Below are 14,344 nucleotides of genomic sequence, written 5' to 3' on the forward strand. Positions count from 1 at the left end.
TTTGGCGCTGCCTTCGGCCCAGGGCCTGATCCTGGAGAGCCGGGATTGAGTCCCACCATCAGGCTCCATGCAGGAGCCTGTGCCTGTGTGTCTGCGCCTCTCTCTCTCATAAATTAAAAAAGAAAAATCTTCCAAAAAAAAAAAAAAAAGAAAGAAATAAAATAAATAATAAAATTCTCCATAGTACCAAATAAAGTCTCCTGTGGTCCGTTATACACAGAATCCCACACTGATTATTCTTGTGTCTTAGAAACAGAAAAGCAACTTGCTGGGGACACTTATTAGACATCATCACAACTGAATCCCAGAGCTTTGCTGCATTGCTTAAATCCCATGACATGCAATGCTATGCCTTTATAAAAAGGTTGTCATTCTTCAAATATATGGTTTCTATCACATTTAAAGGGCAAGAGGTCTGAACACATGAGAAATGACAAATCTGGGGCACCTGGGTGGCTCAGTGGTTGAGCATCTGCCTTTGGCTCAGGGCATGATCCCAGAGTTCTGGGATCAAGTCCCACATCGGGCTCCTGCATGGAGCCTGCTTCACCCTCTGCCTGAGTCTCTGCCTGTGTATCTCTCATAAATAAATAAATAAATAGATGATAGATAGATAGATAGATAGATAGATAGATAAAACCTTTTAAAAAATGACAAATCAGGTATCGAACACTTGCTTAAAATAAAATCTGAAATTCCAAATAAACTCCTGCTCTGAACCTATGTTCTCATCTGCTTGGGGAGCAATGCTTGTTGGAACTTCAGGAGTCTGTTCACCATACACCAGGGAAGGACCACCCTCCCCATTTACTGCCCCACCCCACCCCAAAGAGGGGAGACAGGGCTCCATCATGCAACAATATGAAGAACTTGGACTGTGTGGTGCAAGCTCCCAAGTCTCCTGTGAACTCTGCCTAGGTCTTGTTAGGGTAGCTGATGGCAAGACCAGGTTTTCTAGAACCAATCCTAATTTCTCACTCCCTGGAAACCTCCATTTCAACATTTGGATATAAAACCCTGCCTTGCCTTCCTCCTTGGGGTGTTTCACAATTGTACAGGCAAGCCCCCCGTGCATAAGCAATCTAGTCTTTGTACTCCATCCACCAACCTTAGCCTAAGCCTGGCTCCTAACCAGTTTGAAACGACTTCCCGTCTGTTTGATTCCTTCCCATCCCAGTCGGACCTTCGCTGATTTCCATGGCCACAGCTCAGATTCCTCCTTTCCCTCTGCTATGATGTGGCCAGCCCCCTTCAAGCAGCGGATCACAGACTCTGGAACTATGCCATGGACATAATCCAGGACCTTCACTCACTCAGTGAAAAGCCTGTCCCTGCATGCCCCAATCTGCCAAATGTCTCCGTGGAATCTTCCACCTAATTATTCCAGGGTAACTGTCTCCAGCATGTTTCAAAGCCTTACTTCTCTTCCTATGTCTTCCTCAAAATGACACAATCGAATTAACCTAATCTGCTTTCCTTCAGTCCGTTCTAAAAATCAAACTGTAAGTCCTTACAAGGGAAATCCAATATTCCTGGGAAAACACACCTCTAACGTCCTTAGCTTACCCAAAAGCTGATAAACATCATGGAAGCAGAATGTGAACAGGTGTACAGTCTGTTCCTTTATCTCTGCCTCAGCGGTGTTTTAAATGGTAGTTTTAGAAAAAAATGCAGGGACAGGTCCACTTAACTCAATCTCAAGTGACAGGTGGAACGTATGCTTTGATGATGGAAAACAATGGGCACGCCAAGTCATACTTTTCTCATCACCTCAGGAACTTTGGTAGCAGAATTGCATTGTTCGGCTGTCAGGAAGGCTGCCTATGTGGCAGCTGGCCTGTGAGGCCCTCTGTCAGGTCAGATCCCTGGACTAGAATCTAGGCATAGATAAAGCAAGCGTACTGGGGTGGGGTCGGGCCACTTTGTGCAGAAGAGACTGAAGGAACTCATAGGGTAGGAGATTCGAACTAACCTCTAAAGTCTCTTTCAACCTATTCCATTCAAGGACCATATTCTAGCGACTGGTAGTTTGGCCGAAGAACCACCTTTGCAGACCTCAAAGGTCATCAAGTGAGCAAAAGAGAAAGGACATACTCTAAAGACGTTAAGAAGAAAACATGCTCAACCTGGTTGGGGTGTGGGGAAGGAGCCCCAGGAAACACCTAGGGCTCCTCTGAGGAACCATCCTGACCACCTACCCACAGGAAGGTAGGATGTTCTGTGTTACATGCTACCTTGGAAGGCTATGGAAGGATCGACAAATGATCTTCAAAAAGACAAGAAGGGTTAAGACACCATGGAGCCAACCTCTGCCCCAGCAACCAAGCATGCTATAGGACCTTGGGCAATTCTCTTCTCTCTGGGCCTTCATGTCCTCACTTATACAGCCTTAGCGCTCTCAGGTTATGTGGTATTTTTCATGACAGATACACCAAAGTGTATCTTTGTATACACCAAGTGTATTTTTCATGACAGATACACCAAAGTGTAAAGAAATTAAATGTGAACTCTGTCAGAGAACTTTGTGTTCCAGTTGTTGTTGCTGAAGACGAAGTTCAGGATCCATCTCCCATTACTTCTCTTTCTGGTAATTGATCGGTAGTGGAATCTCATTACCTGTCATAGGGGTTGGTGGAGATTCAGGCAGGAAACATGGCTTGGGAACAGAGGTCAAAATGGGAAGTGGCCTTGCTTTTTGTTTAGCACATGGATTCAGGGGCTTGACTTTCTGGGATAGGAAATAGCAACAGGTGCTTGAACAGGATGGTTGATGGGCTAATGAGCTTTGGAATAATTTAGATACAGAGCTTATCAAAACTTGGCATGTTGACTGGATTTATGTGGTTAGCACTTTTTAAATAACCCATATCTACTGATTGAGTTCAGGGTCCATTTCTTGTATGCGTGCCTGTTAATCCACAGCTCCATGCTACTGGTAAGCAGATCATCTAATATTAGAAAAATGCCTGGCTTAAAACCAATCTGAAGGCCAAACTAGATGTAATTATTCAGCATTTAGGCACATGCAGAGTTCTGTCAACATGGCACCCTGGATCAAGAAGTGGAAATAATCCTATGCAGTATGAAGCTCCGTGCCCAGCACATGAGTGTGCAATTAAAACTGAATCACTGAATGAAGTATTTGAAGGAACAGGGCAGGCCTCTCCTACTCTCTCCACTCCCTCCCCTTCCAAAGGACTGCAAGGAGACAAGGATCTTCTAATAAACAGCAGTAGTTCTATCTTGCAGAAGGACCAGACTCTTTTAATGGCCTCTTCACAAAGTTTCTGAGAAGCAACACGTGAATGGAAGCAAGTGCAGCTAAATGGCTGAGACACACCCAATCCAACCTAGAGTTTCTATCTCTGCTCTAAAAATTGCTTGAGGACAACCCAGCACTCATTTACAGACAAGGACTCTGGGGTGACTGAGGGCCTCCTACCCATTTCTGTTCTAACCACTGACCCATATGGCACTCAGCTGGCTCTATTTAACTTACTTCTGGTTATCTTTCAGGAGAAACCTTTAGATTTTTGCCCCAAGTCCAGCCTCACCCAGAACAGTAAATGCCTTTATCCTTATCGGGTAAGGCGGGGCCAGGGATGACCTCATCAGAGCAGCACAGGGCGAGTCGAGGTGTCTCTGTCCACCCGGGGGAAGCCTGGCGTGCACACCCCAGCACTGCTGCTGGCTCCTGCGGCTGCTCTAGAGCTGGCTCACACATGAGGGGCCGAGGCGGCAGGGAATATATTAACCTACTGGGTGCTCACTTTTGGGGGTAAGAAGGTACAATGAAGCATGGGAAGGAGTCACTGATACCTTCTAAATGTGCTAGAATTCTATCTCCCATATTTCCCAATCAGCACCCAATCCAATTTCCAGGTTTGGTGCTAGGGTATAGAACATCACTTCTATCAGTGGGGCCTCTCAGGGAGGCAGGCTATCGCTCAAGGGAATGCAAACTCATGTCTGCTCCTGTTGCCCTCTTGGATCCTTGGCCCCAGAGCAGAATTTACTCAGCTCAGAGAAGCAGATTGTGTTCTCAAACTTGGAACTGTTCCATGGAAGAGTTGTCACAGCTTTCTAGCTCGCTCACGATTATCAAAACTCTGCATTCACCTCAGGTCTCAAGAAGAAATACACAAGTATATACATGTGATCTATTGCCCTAGCTCAAGCTAGGGAGGATCATCTGCTGACTCCTGAGTGTGCTCACAGATGCCACACTTGGAGACGAACCTGTGGCCTCCTTGATTCCAGGCAGTGTCTGGCCCTCACTGCACCCTGACCTGCTGACCAGATGGCAGGACATCAACATCGCTCGGTGACCGTGAACGCCCCTGGGGGTGGGTGGATGGGAGCTAGAGCTTTTGAATGTGGCACTGTGCTGGAGAAGACTTCAGAGCATTCCGTATGTTTCTTTTCACAAGGGTGTGAACAGGAACTCCTGCAGAGTGTTTAGGATGGGTGAACCCCCTGGATGGAGGGGAAATGTCCTCCTCCACAAAAAGAAGCAAGCTAACCAATACATTCTGCAAATGTACAGATTAGCAAAAAAAACAAAAAAAAAAAAACAAAAAAACATTTTTTCCTAAATGGGAATTCTCTAAGCTCATAGAGACCAACCTGATCAAAAAGCTGTTTTCCTGTTGTATTTGGCTGGATGGCGAACTCCAGCTCCGCATCCATGGTGGTAACTCGGACGTTGATCTAAAAACAAAAAACAGAACAAAATGAATTACACTTAACTAAGTGTTCCTTCCTCCTAATAAGTCTTCTGGACCTTCCACAAAAACTCAAAGCTTCTTAGCAACACAGCAAGAGTAAATTCCCCCTGCTGACATCCATTTTCATGCTGTCACGACATGCACACACTTACACACATTCATGCACACACACTGTAGTCGGCGATAGATGGGTGAGGAGTCTCCGCACATTCACAGCTTGGACTCAAGGGTATACCCAATTTACTTTAATAAAAACACACTCACACTTTGGTCTAAGCTGTTTTTCTACAAAAATACATTGATAACCATTAATGTAGTTTTCTGTGTACCAGCTCGTATTTTTTTTTTTTTAACCAGCTCGTATTGACCCTCATGACAGCCAAGGAAGGCACCGTGGGGTGGTATGCCGCCTTGAGGATTCAGAGAAGGAGCGATATATACCAGCATGTTCAGAAACACCGGCAACTAAATAGTGAAAAAGGAAATGGTCAGACGACTAAAGACCCATCAGAGAGAACGTCCCGCCACAATTTAAAATGCCAGTTATGAAGATGGTAAAAACATGGAAAATTGCTTCAGAAATGAAAGACATGACAAGCAAAATGGTACACACCCCCTCGCTGCAAACCTACAAGCCTCTAGGCAGAGGACAGAAGTAAAATGTGGGGATGGATGTATCATGGGATGGACAGGTCACAAGGTGACCACACTGAGACGTGGGTGAGGAGGGAGCAGCCTTAAAGAAGTCTCTAACTCGCAGTGAGTTTAAAAAATTCACTTCAAGGTAATTTTCAAATTATCACTTGAGAAAACTCAAAACTGACAAATCTTTGTATCACTGTCCCAAAGGAAAACACCACAGCCACACAGCAACGGTAATGCTCAAGATTAAGAAACGTTTTTCAAGAGAAATATGTAAGTAGCTGGATACACATATACCCTAAATTCTTCCTGACTTGGAGGTAAACATCATGAGGACATCATGATTACATAGTAACAGGGCCAAGACTTTGCTGACAGAGGTCCACAGGTCCAGCTGGTGTGCGACACACATTCAGCACACACTGCTCCTATGCTAGGAACAAAATCCATCTTCAAAAAAAAAAAAATCCATCTTCATGGATTGTTTCTTCTAACCCTCAAGACTGATAAGAAATATTCTGACACAAATCCACTGTATTTTAAAGGTTCTCTGACAGCAAAGACAAATGAGGCATAATTTTCCAGGATTTCAAGAAAAGTCTCCCCTCCAATATCAAGTCTACAAATTAAAGAATTCAAGCTTACACAGAAGATGAGCCATATTTTAAATTCTCCGATTAAGATATAAAAACTTAAGTTTCTTTCTTTTCCTGCTGGCAATAATTTTTTTTAAAATCACAAAATGGCTGTTATGAAGTATAAAAGGTATTTCTTAATTATGGTCCTATGGTCATATTAGAGATGAAAAAACAGCCCCAAAGTCAAATATTCCAGGAGACAAATGCAGCTCCAATTACACATTCATAAGCCTACAAAAATATATCACACCCAAAACCGGGTTGGTTGGGTGGGGGTTGCTCACAAATACAGACCTTAGATTCACTTTGCTGATTAACTGACTGCAAACTAATTAACAGGAATATAGAAAAAGACTATTTCTAAGGTTTGGATCAGGTTCACATTTGACTCAAAGTTGATACAACTCCTTAAAAAACCAAAGAGGATGGATGTAACAAGCCAGTAGTAAGTAAACCTCTTGAAAATTAAGCATGATGAGACGGTTTCCCTAACCTCTATAAACCACACCTGCCACCACGAAGACCCCATCTGCCATCTGCTGCTCCAACATGGCAATGCTGCCAAGTTCTGGTTGGTCTGGCCTTCCCAGAGAATCCTTTCTGTGAGCTCCAACACCCACAGGCTACCATGAAGCCTGGTACATAGCTTCAAATGGAGATGGGAAGCCTGACGATCAGGTTAAATTTTTCTGGCATTGCAATAATAAACACAATTCAGACAAATAGGAAATAGGTTTTTCTCCATTGTTTGGTCCCTTGGCCTTGTCAAAAGGAGTAATTCCCAGATCTGATCTGGGGACACATCAGGACTTTCCTTATTTGCAAAAATGCCCCTAAAATTAAAAGTCTAGTCAATTTTATTGATGTATATGTATACTCACATAGAGTGCATGCTCTACCACTCCGAGCTAAAAGGCTGAGAGGACTCATGAACCTACACAACACGTGAGGAACAATGTGTTGGCAGCCTGTGGCGCAGCTGCTCCGCATCATGGGTACACATGTACCTGCACTAGTCCCGATGTCCTAGTCTCAAGTGAGACTAGACCCTGCACAGAGGGTGTGACTGGCACGCTGGGCGCAGGCGTTCCTTCTACAAGACTATCGAGGGCATCCATGACCCCGCCTCCTCCTAAACACAGGTGTCCCCAGTCGCTGGGGGAATCTAAAAGTGCCCCCCCCACACACACCATTTCCACATGCTGAGGAGAGGGGAGGATGCTACCCAGACTAAGGACCACAACAGGGCACTGCCTTCATCAGGTCAAGGAGTTCTGAGTTTACAAAGCCTGCTAAGATTATTTTCAACTTTAAAGATCTTTAAAAATGAAATACTGAAATACAGCATAAACCTCTATCAGTGTTTAAAATGAAGCATTCACAAGGGGCACCTAGGTGGTTCCACCAGTTAAGCATCTGCCTTCAGCTCAGGTCATGATCCCAGGGTCCTAGGATCAAGCCCCAGGTCAGGATCCTCACTCAATGGAGAGAGTGCTTCTCCCCCTGCTCGTGCTCACTCTCTCACAAATAAATACATAAAATCTTTAAAAAAAATAAAATCAAATGAAGCATTTACTCAGATGGACCATTTATATACATTTTGATCCACTTATCCAGGAGCTTTCAAAGAAATCAGACCTTTAGCAACTAAGAAAATGTATCTAAAACCCAACTCTCCTTTTCTGAGAGAGAGAGGGATCACACACACAAACATACAAGCTCTCACACGAGCAAACAGGTGGCAGGGGCAGGAGAGGGAAGGGAGATCACAAACAGGCTCCATGCCCAGCAGAGGTTGACAGGACACTGGGCTTGATCTCAGGACCCAGATCATGACCTGAGCCAAAATGAAGAGTCGGGTATTTAACTGACTGAGCCACCCAGGCGCCCCCCAACTCTCCTTTTTAATTATCTTTGTCTTAAATTTCCATAGTAAGTGGGACGCCTGGGTGGCTCAGGGGTTGAGCTGTCTGCCTTCGGTCCAGGGCATGATCCTGGGGTCCTAGGATTGAGTCCCGCATTGGGCTCCCAGTGGGGAGCCTGCTTCTCCCTCTGCCTGCCTCTTATGAATAAATAAAATCTCTCTTAAAATAAAGTTAAATTTCCATAGTAAGCAATCTTTTTAGAACTTGGATGGAAGCTGACGCCCATTATCTGCAATGCTGCCACAGAAATCAAGTGGGTTTGTAGGGTCCTGCATGATGAATCTGAGGATGGTCCCACAAAAACCCCAGAGGTCCACAGGCTTAAAATATACCACACCACACACATCCAAACCACATGCAAAGGTGGGGGAAAGAATGTGTGGTTTGCAATTTTTATCGTCTTGGTAATTACCCCACTTCTTATCAAAGGCAACATCTGCTGAAGACAACAAAATCCCGTAGTAAAATGTAATATGAGTGTGTGTATATAGAGTACGCAGTTAGTCACTGAAAATGTAACCCCAAAAGGCAGTGTTTCTCTCAGGCCCAACAAAATATTGAAAACCAGTTAAACACTCTGCTTTGTTTGGGGATGATGATGGTTAAAGTTTAGTTTTGTTCACATACCTCCACTGAATACACAGGCATTCACATACACAAGCGTGCATGCATGCATACACACACACACACACACATCATGCAGATGACAGTGTAGTTTAATAATTCAGGTTTCTTCCACATGCTGAGACAAAGCCATGCTGAAAGTTCTACTAAAAGTTCTAAAATGTTAGAACACAGAAGGAACCAGACTTAACTGCATCCTGCTGTAATGGGAATTCATCAATAAGTTTAGATAATGGTGTTAACGATAGGTTTTTAAACTCCACAGATTAAAAATAATGAGGTCTTCCTCTGGCTATATACTGTGTCAGAATTTTAGAGTAAGAGGACTTGTCTTAGACCCAAGTCAAGAAAACACACTAATGAAGATACCTGAACCATCCAGGGCAATGAGGTTCTAATGAATCTAATGCCTATTTTCCACACTGGCCATATTTCGCAAAAAAAAAAAAAAAAAAATCTTTCTTCTTTTTGCCCCAGTAGCCTCACTTAGTAGGGAAATTGTGTTTTCATTTCAGTAAGACAGGTGAGTTTTTGATTATCAGAATGTCAGTAAATCTGCTAGGATCTGAAAGAAATGTTTTAGAAACAAAAATCGAAATGAACTTAAGCTCATTTCTAAAATATAAATAAAACTACCAGCAAAAACTCTTAGAACTAAGCAAAATGCCATGTGTGCTTTCTTTGCATGACTGTAACTACTGTCCCCCAGGTATATGCACTTCACCTCTAGAGAATGCACAGGATATGCAATGCAGGAATTTAACACATAAACCTACCTTTGCCTTAGTTAATGAAGTTAATGCAAATCTAATTGTAGTGTTGTCTCTGTCCTCCCTCTGCTTAATAATCTACTCTAAAAAATTCTATTTGCTGTTCTTAAGGGTTATTAGCTCAGCTCAAGACTGTGACACCATACGCCGACGAATTTCACTGTTCCCAGCCAGCCCTAGCTAGCAGGCACCTGGCATGCCCTTGGAGCTCACTCACTCCACAAGGACCAAATACCTACTGGGTGCCCTGGGCACCTTGATGGCCCTGGGACAGAGGGAGTCAGACTTCCTCTGACCTTCAGTCACTTACAACACAAGAGAGAGAGACATGCTTTGAATAGCTCTCATTCACCATAGTTTTTTTCCAAATGGGCCCAAGTACTAGAATCCCCAGAGCAGCCTTTCAAACACCCAAAAGTTTCTGGGCCTTAGCCCAAGAACCTATATTTTTTAAAGCCAAACAAAAGATTCTGAGGACCCACTGCACTCAGGGATCACTGCAACAGTGAAGAGAATGCAGCCAAAGGGATCTGGGTTTGAGAGCTGGTGCTGCAGCCTGAGGACTTCCTCCCACTGGGCCTCACCCCCTGAACTACAAGCCAAGGGTCTGGACTAGAAGTCCTGAGGTCCTTCTGCCTCTGAAATGCTTGGTCTAAAGTCCAACAGCACAAGGGGACATGTCGGGGTGCAACCAAATGTAGCACTGTGAGAATAGGTGGGTCGACTCCTTCTTAAGGAAGGTGTGTGGATGGACTGGGAAGATTCATAAGAAAAATAGCTGTGTGATACTACTAAAAGCTGGCTAGGAGAGTGTTTTCATAGGTAAAAAGAAAAGCTCACACCTATTTTCACATTTCCAGGAGGCAAAATGCAGGACACAGGGTAGTACAGGTTTTATTGCTCCAATGCAACTGACATCTTTTTTTCCAATAAGAGAATGTAAAGGTGTTAAACTACAATCCGGTTTTTAAAAACTCAGTAACAATTTACACTTTTATTTATTTTTTTTTTTAAATATCTTTTTTTTTTTTTTAATTTATTTATGATAGTCACAGAGAGAGAGAGAGAGAGGCAGAGACACAGGCAGAGGGAGAAGCAGGCTCCATGCACCGGGAGCCTGATGTGGGATTCGATCCCGGGTCTCCAGGATCGCGCCCTGGGCCAAAGGCAGGCGCCAAACCGCTGCGCCACCCAGGGATCCCCAACAATTTACACTTTTAAAACAAATCAACTGTCCCCTCTGCTAACTCCCCCCCATAACTGAGCTATCATGAGCACAGGCCTGAGCACAGGTAGGCGGCCAGGACCTACCTCCCTAGGCAATCCCTGCCCAGTGGGCCACATCTGGAAGAAAGCACTTCCCCTCATTTGTAAAATGAAGTACTGTAACTAAAAATGTTTTATCTGTAAGGATTCTCCCAACTGTAACATTCTGGAACTTAAAAATCATCTGAGTGGCTTCTCACACCATCCAAGTTCATGGCTGTGCTGGTCTCTGGAATGTCATCTGACCTTCAGAGAAGAGAGGGGGCAAAGAGGTAACACAAAGGGGGCTATTTTGAGGTCACACAAGTTAAGGCTGGTTCTGTTTCCTTAACAGAAAGAATTTTGAGTGTCTTTGCTATGTTAATATCTTTGTCACAAAATCCCTGGATGGCGGCCTCTTCAGGATCCTCCAAACTAGTCTACCCACAGAATATCCCAAAGGACCAGGAGGGTTTAGAACACAGTTTGGAAAACATGATTTCTGAATCTTCCCAGTTTATCAAAATAGTACCTAAATTGCATTCTAAGAGTCTGAGAGATGTAAAAAAGAGCTGACGATGAAATACTGTTTCACTTTCTAACCTATGTATGACTGCTGGATTTGGTGCTGCCAAAGGACCTCCTGGTTCTTTCCCTTGTTTGAGTAAATAGATCCAGTCTTAGGAAGTGCCCATTTCCTTCTGAAATACTTTAAAGAAAGTTGATTTAAAATTACCTCTCTAATCACACTTTTTGCAGAATAAACTCATACCATACTAAAGACCAAGACAAGAAGGAAACATTCAAAAGACCAATTCCTCCACAAACTTTATAGGCCAACAAGCAAGTATGTCTGCTTGGACAAGGCAATCAGATCTCATTTTAGGAGCCAGAATGCTACAGGGGGAAAAGAAAGTTTACAGAGATTTTCCTATATACTTAAGAATCAGGAAAACCATTTAAAATAGAAAGGGAAATACAAATGATTGCATTCTAATGTTTGAATTTCAGGCAGTGGATTCAGTGATAACAGATTAGTCTCAATACTATCGCACCTGCATTTACTAAAAAATTAGTCTGAGTAGAACTATCCAAGCACCACCAAGATTACACTGAGAGCTTGACCTTTCATAATCACTTCAAAATGTCAACACTGTTTTCCAACATTCCAGCCCTCTCCCAAAGGTGCCCCTTCAGCAATTTCCAACAGCTTTCAAATATTTGGATAAGAGCTTTCAAATACTTAGAAATGCTCTGATAGGAAGTAGATAGAGTAAACATTCTCCTACAAATGGGGGAAGCAGGGGAGTGGGTCAAGGAGAAATTCTCACAACAGATAATGAGTTATAACAGTTTTCTGAGATACTATTTTGGTTCACGTAACTGAATAGAGACTATTGTATTTTGATTTTCATGTTGAGTCATTATGTGCTTTTTTTTAATAACAGCTTTGTTGAAATATACCTTACACATAATTCACCCATTTAAAACGTGCAATTCAGTGGTTTTCAGTAGAGTTATGCAACCAGCACCACTATCTAATTTTAGAGCATTTCATTTCCCTCAAAGAAACCTGGTGCCCATTAGCAGTCACCCCTCCCAATACTCTTCCTCCCTCGCCCTGAGAACCACCCATCTACGGTTTGTCTCCATGGATTACCCTGTTCTTGACACTACTCATAAACATGTGGCCTTTTGCCACTGCCTTCCATCACTTATCCTGTTTTCCAGATTCATTCATACTATTTAGGCTGTACTAGTGCTCCATTCCTTTTTTATTGCCAAATAATATTCCACTGCACAGATACATCACTTTTATTTATCCATTCATCAGCTGATGGACATTCAGGTTGAGTAGCTTAGTAACTAGCTCATGTTGCTTCAGTGATGTAAAATATGAAACAGCTGGAAAACAAGGTGTTTGACATAATGTGGTATTCAAATTGATATGAATAAAAATTCTTTGGTGGGAAACAAAGATAAAAGAAAATGAATTTATTTAAAAAGTTTTATTTTTATTTTTTGGTAAAGATTTTATTTATTCATGAGAGACCCACACTGAGAGAGAGACAGAGACACAGGCAGAGGAAGAAGCAGGCTCCATGCAGGTAGCCTGATGTGGGACTCGATCCCAGGTCACCAGGATCATCAGGCCCTGGGCTGAAGGCAGCACTGAACTGCTGAGCCACCTGGGCTGCCCTAAAAGGTTTTATTTTTAAGTAATTTCCACAGACCCAATGTGAGGCTTGAACCCACAACCAAGATCAAGAGTCCCATGCTCCAGTGACTGAGTCAGGCAACTCAGGAAAACTAATTTTAAAAAATATTTAAATTTAAATTTACTGTTTTTAGTTGTAAATGAAACTACTGTCTTCAGGAAGAAGATCCCAGTTGCCAAACAAACTAATGTGAACACAGTAGAAAACACTCTGAATCCTTTCCCAGGCTTATTTTCCTGAAGCCAGCAGTCTTTCTAGCCATCACGAATTCTAGGTGATTACTTCACCCCACAAATGAGGAAAGGGCACTGAGAGCTGTCCCACCGAGGAGCAGAGGTAAGAACCCAGGCTCTTGCTCAGGGTTCTCCCAAGTAAATCATGTTCTTTTCCTAATTTTAAGCAGGGGCTGAGTCTTCCGTTCCACACTGAACTTCAATGGTGCCAAGCATGCTACAGGTAGCTACTCAATTTAGGTACCAATATATATGATATTAAATGATTTTATGACTTTAAATGAACATTACTTTTATATTTTAGACTTTCCTGGATTAACAAATGCCTCCAGAGCCCTGTCCATTGCTACACCGAGAGACGTGGCAATAGCAGACATGTTTTACAAAGTCTTGTGTCTCTTAGTAATGGTTTGGGGAAATACAGCCAGCTGCCCCTTATAAACTATTCCCTGGGCCCTCAGTGCTCCTTGGAGGCAGTGGTTCTCAAACCTGAACATGCAGAAGAATCACCTGAAGAGCTTGTTGACTCAGTTTTCTGGGCCCCAGGCCCAGAGAGTCTCTGACTCAGTAAGTTGGGATGGAGCCCGTAAGTCTACAGCTCTACCAAGCTCACAGGTGAGGCCACCCCGGGAGAGCCACTGCTCTCATCAGGGAAAGAGATTACTATCCCAAACATACAAAAAGCCACAGCACCTTTTGGCAAAATTAATGCATTTACGGTTACTATTTATATATAATCATATGAAAATCTGTTAAATTTTCATTCACTAAAACTGGAGTACAGTTACAGACCTGTGCCTGCATATCCCACAGACTCCATATCCCAGAAGTACCCTATTTGGTGGTCTCTCTGGATCTTAATCTTATCTTTAAGATAAAAATCAGGTCATTATGAACAATACTCCAACTCAATAAATCCTAATATCAGCTATGACACGCGGCGGTTCTCTCTCACATTTGCTGGCTAACAAATAGAGAGCTTCTGTAAAACATTACCATTAAGCTTAGCAAACCTGCATCAGCTTAGTGCAGAAATGCAGACACATGAATTCAGCCAAAGAAAGCAAAGTCGGAAAGCCATTAGGGCAAGTGGATTTTATTTTTTAGTTTTTCTCTCTCCATATCACCAGCCCTTTTTAGGAGGTCAAAGTAAAGGCTACTATTTGAAAAGGTAACTTTGTTTCCTCCTATGATGTAAAATGTTTCTCTTAGTTAAAATGGGCATTGCTGCTCCCAGTAACAATGTTTATATGAACAACAAAACTATACAGAACTAGCTGCCCCTGAAAATTCATTGACCATATTTTACATTGTTATAGTT

General features: G+C 42.9%; 1 protein-coding gene across 2 annotated transcripts in view; it reads right to left on the bottom strand.

Annotated features, from left to right (window-relative positions):
- EZR (ezrin) overlaps positions 1–14,344 on the bottom strand; it is a 51,139-nt gene that overhangs the window by 20,169 nt on the left and 16,626 nt on the right. Inside the window, exon 3 of one of the 2 annotated variants that reach the window (XM_025422642.3) lies at positions 4,627–4,710. In XM_025422642.3, coding sequence (XP_025278427.1) covers positions 4,627–4,710 — 84 coding nt within the window. Of the gene's footprint in view, positions 1–4,626; positions 4,711–14,344 lie in introns of those variants that run through there. The other variant, XM_025422644.1, reaches the window with a different exon arrangement.

This window comes from Canis lupus, chromosome 1 (genome assembly GCF_003254725.2).
Source record: "Canis lupus dingo isolate Sandy chromosome 1, ASM325472v2, whole genome shotgun sequence".
Taxonomy (NCBI): Eukaryota; Metazoa; Chordata; class Mammalia; order Carnivora; family Canidae; genus Canis; species Canis lupus.